At 55.4% G+C, this 7,456-nt stretch overlaps 1 protein-coding gene across 19 annotated transcripts in view; it reads left to right on the plus strand.

Annotated features, from left to right (window-relative positions):
* The window catches only part of SCRIB (scribble planar cell polarity protein), a 111,422-nt gene extending 105,135 nt beyond the window's left edge, over positions 1-6,287 (plus strand). For all 19 annotated transcript variants that reach the window (XM_068179660.1, XM_068179580.1, XM_068179536.1 and 16 more), the window contains one exon: positions 4,086-6,287. In XM_068179660.1, coding sequence (XP_068035761.1) covers positions 4,086-4,246 — 161 coding nt within the window. In that variant the 3' untranslated portion in view covers positions 4,247-6,287. The remainder of the gene's footprint in view (positions 1-4,085) is intronic.
* Positions 6,288-7,456: the final 1,169 nt, after the last annotated feature.

Below are 7,456 nucleotides of genomic sequence, written 5' to 3' on the forward strand. Positions count from 1 at the left end.
GATGTGGAAAGGATGGAGGTGAGGATGCAGTCAGCTCTCCTGGCATGGGACCAAGCTCTCCTGGCTTTTCCAGAGCCCCCCATCCCATCTCACTCTCCCAGGCAGTGCAGCATTCCAGCCAGCATAATCAGAATTGCCCTGGATCATGGAATTATGGCTTTTTGACTCGCAGCAATTCTGAAACTTTGTGCTAGCAAACCATTACATCAGGAACGTGGAGGAAATCCAACTACAAGGAAGAGCTGGCATCTCACTCCTCCCAGCACACCCGTGTCCTCTTACCCATGCAGAAACAGTTCTTCCATTTTCTGGTCTGACTTCATGGTCATCATCTCTTAAATGGATTTAAAAACCTTTATTCCAAGGTTTCCATGAGGCCGTGGAGTTACTGAACTGCAGAGCAGCATTTTCAGGGTGGAACCAAGCAGTGTTCCCTTTGTTGTGGCTTGACTTTTCCAGATCACCTGGAGACTTTTGCTTCCCAGCCCTGTAACCTTCAGGTTCCAGAAAGTCCCCTGATGGCTGTGTGCTGCTCCGGTTACTGGAAAGCTGCTCATGGAATGTGAGGAGCTGCTTTTTCCCTGTGCTCCTTGCCCACCTGGGCTGTCTGCTTTTGGCAGCAGCTGCCACAGGAAGGGTGCTTCCCCATCCTGCGCCTGATTGGTAACGAACTCTTGGGTAATGAACTCTGCAGCTCTGATGCTCAGGAGCCAAACATGTTCTCTCTGCCCTCCCGTGGCTTTAATTTATCCCTGTCCAGCCTCTTCAGCCACATCACTGCTCTGGAGATCCATCCTGTTCTTCTCCAGACTTGCATTTCAGGGGTTCTTGCCCACCAAAATGCCAACATTTCACACAGCTGGAATCTCTGGGTTCATACCAGTGGCAGTGCCTGTGCTTTCCTCCAGTGGTTCCTGTTTTCTCTCAGGATGGGAGACGCGAGTGAGGCCAGTACTGGTTTGGGATACACCAGGATCCTATTTGGCTGGAAGTTGCTTCTTAGGGTAAGACCAAAAGAAACAGGGGAAATGAGCTTGCATAGATGAATACTCTCCATTTTCTGGGCTCACCTATTGTGTGGGCATGTCTTGAACCAGGTGTTGTGTCTGCATCAGCAATGGAATGGGCCTCTGTAAAACTGCCCAGATTGTTTTAATCTTCCATGGAGTGTTGTGATCCCAAGTTCCACAATGAGGCATTTTATTTGCTTTAATTGTTTCTTGATAACTCCCTTGTGCCTTCTGGGGTGCAGTGAGTGACTGTGTCTCACTGCTCTGTGCCAGCCACATCAGCCACTGGAGCAGTAGTTCCCTTCTTTCCAGGCTGGCAAATCCTGGTTTCTCTTGGTGTGAATAATTCCCACACTCATCCGGACCTTTTTTATTTCATCAGTGTCTAAGGTGGAGGAGGGGACCAGGACTGCCTGCAGTTTGTGAATTGTGAATATTCTGAATTCTGTTCTCCCACCTTTTCCAGTACCTAAACCTCAAAGGGAAATGGCATTGCTGGGAAGCTGCCAGTGCACACAGGGATCTCTGCCAGTGCCTACAGAGCCATCATCTCATTCAAGGATGGGGTATTTCTTTTATGCAATCAGGATTCTATTCCTTTTACTGAGCTTAAACATCCAGTAGTGTAAAAATGAACTTACTGAATCAGCACAAGGCTCTGGCTGAGCTGGGGTGTGATGGAGCCACTGGGAGTGCCAGAAAAGGACACAAAAGAAGAAAAGCACAAAGTAGTTCCTTCCAGAATTACTCCAGGCCGCAGCAGTCAGTGGGTTTGCACTTTCTAAGACAAAGACTTTGATTTTAGAGTCCTTTCTTTCTTGACTCTATTCACATCTGCAGTAAATCGCCCCTTCCATGTCACTTTACCCCTCAGCTGTATGGAACATGAGGCACTTGGTTATAATTGAGCTTCATTTGACTCCCTGCTACAGCTTGGTGGCATCAGTAGTCTCTTCTGATACTCCTCCTCCTTCTCATTTGCAAGATACTGACCCAGGTACAAGTCCTGGCTGCTGGGTCCTGTGGCAGCACCTCCTGCCCTTTTCCTGTGGGGTAACACAGCCCCTTCCTGCCCTTTTCCTGCAGGGTAACACAGCCCCTTCCTGCCCTTTTCCCATGGGGTAACACAGCCCCTTCCTGCCCTTTTCCCGTGGGGTAACACAGCCCCTTCCTGCCCCTTTCCTCTGGGGTAACACAGCCCCTTCCTGCCCTTTTCCTGCAGGGTAACACAGCCCCTTCCTGCCCTTTTCCCATGGGGTAACACAGCCCCTTCCTGCCCTTTTCCTGCAGGGTAACACAGCCCCTACCTGCCCCTTTCCAGTGGGGTAACACAGCCCCTTCCTGCCCTTTTCCTGCGGGGTAACACAGCCCCTTCCTGCCCCTTTCCTGTGGGGTAACACAGCCCCTTCCTGCCCTTTTCCCATGGTGTAACACAGCCTTTTCCTGCCCCTCCCATTTTCAGCAGAGCTTTTCCCCGGGCACAACCCAAATATTTTTAAAGTCCAAGTTTCTAAAGCCTTGTGTGCTGCATGAGGATCGCTAAACCTGCATGTTTGGGGGTCCTTTGGCCTAAGAGAGTCTAAAAGGACTGGCTCCTCTCTGAGCCATGGGATCTCCTCCCCCACCCACCCAGGCTGGATTTTTGTCTTCATGTGCCCTTGTGCTGCTTTTTTACCTGTGTGCCTTGTCTGAGGATCAGTCACCTGCTGCCAAAGCCCAGCCTTCTCTGAAGGGGCTGCACAGGCTGGGAGTGTTCAGCCTAAAGAAGAGAAGCTTGGGGAGCCTAAAGGGGCTCTAAGAGAGCTGGAGAGGAACTTTTCACCTGGACCTGGAGTGACAGGACAAGGGGGAATGGCTTCCCCCTGCCAGAGGCCTGCCGTGGAGCAGAGGCTGGGACACAGCACAGCTCAGCAGACTGAGCCTTTTGGCTGACAGACCTTCATGGATTTCTCTGCTTGAGGGTCTCTGCTGCATCCAAAGGCTTCAGAGAGACTTCCCAGGAGCCCATTTGCACTTGAAGCTCATGGATTGCCTTCCAACAGATGCTGGGATGGTTGAATTTCTCCCCAACCCGCCCCTAGGACCAAGGCTTGTGAATGTGAGGCTGCTCCCATCCGTCTGTGGGGACCTCCTCCCCTCAGGATGTCACCTGTCTCTGCAGGCCTGACCTGTGAGCTCTGGTCAGCTCCTCAGAGCTCTCGGGTGCAGCTCTCTGCATCCAGCTGGGCATGACACAGGGATGACCCTCACCTCATTGCCTCTGTCCTTCCCTAAGGGTCTGGATCCTCCCATTCCAACACCTGAGGCACAGCAGCTGTCCCACCATGTCTCTGTGGTGCCCCTAAGTTTAAAGCCCTCCTGGCCAGCTGGGCCAGTGACCAAAGACTCTCCTCCCCCTCTGTGACAGAGGGACCCCTGCAGACCCGGGTCAGGGTGGATCCCTGCTCTGGAGAGCAGAAGCATTTCAGGACACTTGGTGTTCCATACAGCCTGGCACTTGAGTCACGTTCAGTGAACGATGAGTGTTACAGGCAGGGGTCTCCTCGCAAATGGCTCTTCCTTCCCAGCACCCACTTGAGCTGCAGGCCACCAGGAGGTTCTGGGCAGGGGTTACTGCTAGTGACTGAGACCAGTGCTGTCCCAAATCCAGCACCTGGGAATACCCTGGAACACTCCCTGGAAGTGTTCCAGGCCAGGTTGGACAGGGCTTGGAGCTACCTGGGATAGTGGAAGGTGTCCCTGCCTGTGGCAGGGGGTGGAATGGGATGAGCTTTAAGGTTCTGTCCTACACAAACCATTCTGTCATCCTGTGATAGCCTTGACATCTGCATTAACTGTGCCAGCTGTGTGCTACCAGAATCACAGCATGGTTTGGCTGGGAAGGGACTCTTCAGACCACCCAGTCCCACCCCTGCCCTGAGCAGGGACACCTTCCCTCAGACCGGGTTGCTGCGAGCCACAGCTCCTCTGGGCAGCCTGTGCCTCACCACCTCCCAGAGGAGGATTTCTTCGCAGGATCTTCCCTGACTTAACCCAGGGCTTTTTCTTCAGATCCAACACCTCTTGTCGTTGCAGTTCCCCGGGAGCAGGACGGGCAGCCAGAGGAGGAGGACACGCTGGGAACGGGGGATCCATCAGCAGCAGCTCCCTCAGCCCTGGAGGACATGGCCCTGTACAGCAGCAAGCGGAAGCTCCGGCACAGCCGGCGCAGCCTGGAGACCGCTGTCCCCACATAGGTGACCCGACACACCTGGGCAACGGACTGGCCTGGCACAGCCCTTCGGGAGCTCCAGGGACAGCAGCAGGCTGCCCCCCTGCCTACAGACTCTGGAAGGGACCGAGCTCCCCGTGAGCCCTGTGGCCAACTGACTCCTCTGGGGCTGTGAACCGCCCTCGTTCCTCACCCAACAGTGCACTGGGGCACATCCCGAAACTGGGACAACACTGGACTGACTGCTGGTAGATGGAGAGGAAGGGTGGCCAGGACAGTGGGCAGCTTTTTAGCCTGTAAATATTGTGTGTGGGGAAGAGTAGGACAGGGAGAATGTAGGAGTGTGAGAGTGTGTTGGGCTCCAGCTGTTACTGCCTCAACTTGTGTTTTGTAGTGGTTAAAAGGAGCTTCTCCTCTGGTGGGAATCAGGAGGAAGGTCCAGCCTGCCTTTACTCCTGTTTAATTTCCAGTCTTTTGCCAAAAAGCATCTCCTCCCATCTCCTGCACTGTGTCACCTCACTTCCCTTTGGGAGTGTTTGGGAATGGGAAGCTTGGAGGCAAAAAGAAGGAGGAAAAAAAAAAAAAAAAAAAAAAAAAAACCAACCACCAGAATTCCAGCAAAGTGCCTCCCTCTGCCACTGGCACTCTGTGCTCAAGGAAAACAGAGGCAGCTCTCTGCCACCTGCCTCTGTGCTGGTGGGACCCTGCTTCTGCTGGGGCTTTGTGCTGCCCTGGGACAGCTCCCTCCCTGCATGGGCACGTCCCCCTTTGTCACCACGGCAGGAGCCACTCCAGAGCACACGAGTGGAGGAGTCTGTCTCCTGTGGCACTGGGGCTGGCCTGGTCAGCTGGGGCAGGACTGGGACAGAGCTGACAGCCAGAGCAGGGGTGTAGGGGGTGTGTGACAGCAGCGGGAGCAGGACAGGGGGCAGGACACGGTGGCAGAGGTGGGAGGTGTGACAGCAGGTACCTTAGTGGGTAGAGTTCAGGATCTGGGGATGGGTAGAATGTGGAGTTGCTGGGGTCAGGTTGGGAGTTACAGGATCCTACACATGGAGATGCTGGTGGGGAGTCCACGGTGTGCACGCTGACTGTAGGGTGGGGTGGGATGTCACGGGGCGCCTGGTGTGGTGTGGGCTGGCGGGAAGCACCAGGAGCACCACGGAGCAGGATGGGGCTGGCCTGTGCCTTGCAATAACCACACAGTTCCACTTTGCCAGCTCATTGCCTTCAGGCCCCTTCCCATGGAGGGCAGGGAAAATGCACGTTTGCCCACACAAGAGGGAAAAAGGAAAATGAGAAATGAGTGGGGGTGTGAGCCTTGGTTTCCACATGTGGAACAAGGGCTGTGAGCAGGTTCTGAATCATGTGAGCTCTGCAGATGTGGAGGTCACAGCTGCTGCTCCCAGCTCTGCCATCAGCCTCTGCTGCCACTAGTGAGGGGAAACAACCCTTTTCTTTTTCTTTTTTTTATCACTGCCTCTCACCGTGAGGAAGGTCCGAGCTCAGCACAATCCCGTTCCCTGTCCATTGGTGCTCTCTGACTCCCCAGTAAGACCAGGGTTGGACCTTGAGCCTCACAGTGGCTGGGCACTGACAGGCACATCTGCTTGTACATTTGCTGAAGGAAAGAGCTGGATGCAGTTTTTTGGGTGCAGTTTCTTAGTTGAGCCTCTCCTTTCATGCCAAAATCCAGCGGATCATTTTAACTGACTCTGTTTTGATTTTACAGACTTGTGAAGGGGAACTCTGATAATCTCACACTGCAGCTGCAGCTGCCTCCATCATCAGCAATTTGAGCTTTTCCTTTTTAAATCTAATTTTAGCATTTGCTTTTTAACAAGAGCAGTTTTGGAAACAATCCTCGCTGGGTTTTGGTGACTAACTTGTGATTCTTCTCTCCTTTCCCTGTGCGGTACCTGGTGCCAGGCTCTGGATTCTCTCCCGTTCTCTCCCAAGAGACTCCGAGGGAAAATTAGCGCATCAAGACTGTAACTAGTGAAATTTGTACAACCAAAGAAATCTATTTTGTGGTTCGAGGATAATAAAGTTTACTTTACATTTTAGAGCCTTTAGTCACAGTGGTTTGCCCTGTGTCAAGTCTGCAGTTTCAGTATCAGCGCTTTGCTGGTGGTTGTTACTCACTGCATGATCCAGCAAAGATGCTCCTGGTGTTCCTGCTTTTGGGAGCAGGAATTAATGCACACCCCAATTACTGCCAGCTGAGAATATCAATATTCAGGGATGGAGGAAAAAACCCAATATGAAACACAGCAATACCAACAAGATCTTCAGTCTCTTGGCTTTCCTTATTTGGCTGTGTTTAAAAACAAACAAAAAGCTCCAGCACTATTTTGTTTATATTATTTAAGTTTTTAAAGAGAGAAGAGCCCAGAGCCGCAGCCGTGCAGGACCTCCCACGGCACAGCCCCCGCTGCCACCACCGCGCGTCTGCTCCGCCACCTCCGGGCCCTGGACAAGGCCGCCTCCCTGCTCGGCTCCTCCTGTCCCGGTGCCTCCCGCCTCCGTGTGCCCCCGCCGTGCCGGTGCGTGAGCAGCAGCTCCCGGAGGGCAGAGAAGGACCGAGGGGCCGGCGGCGGCGGCCCGCGTGTCTGCCACCGGGCCGGGAGCGGGGCACAGAGCGGCACCACCGGCGAGGACTGGACGGACCGGACCGGGATCCAGATCAGCGGCGGCACCGGCGGGGATTGACCGGGCCGGGCCGGGATCCAGATCAGCGGCGGCATCGGCGGGGATTGGCCGGGCCGGGCCGGGATCCAGATCAGCGGCGGCACCGGCGGGGATTGGCCTGGCCGGACCGGGATCCAGAGCAGCGGCGGCACCGGCGGGGATTGGCCGGGCCGGGATCCAGAGCAGCGGCGGCACCGGCGGGGATTGGCGTGGCCGGACCGGGATCCAGATCAGCGGCGGCACCGGCGGGGATTGACCGGGCCGGACCGGGATCCAGATCAGCGGCGGCACCGGCGGGGATTGACCGGGCCGGACCGGGATCCAGATCAGCGGCGGCACCGGCGGGGATTGACCGGGCCGGACCGGGATCCAGATCAGCGGCGGCACCGGCGGGGATTGGCGTGGCCGGACCGGGATCCAGAGCAGCGGCGGCACCGGCAGGAATTGGCCTGGCCAGACCGGGAGCAGCGGCGGCGCGGCGCTGCCCGGTGACGCCGTCACGTGACGTGGCGCGCTGACGCTCCCCGGTGACGCCGCGGTGACG

This window comes from Anomalospiza imberbis, chromosome 1 (genome assembly GCF_031753505.1).
Source record: "Anomalospiza imberbis isolate Cuckoo-Finch-1a 21T00152 chromosome 1, ASM3175350v1, whole genome shotgun sequence".
Lineage (NCBI taxonomy): Eukaryota > Metazoa > Chordata > Aves > Passeriformes > Viduidae > Anomalospiza > Anomalospiza imberbis.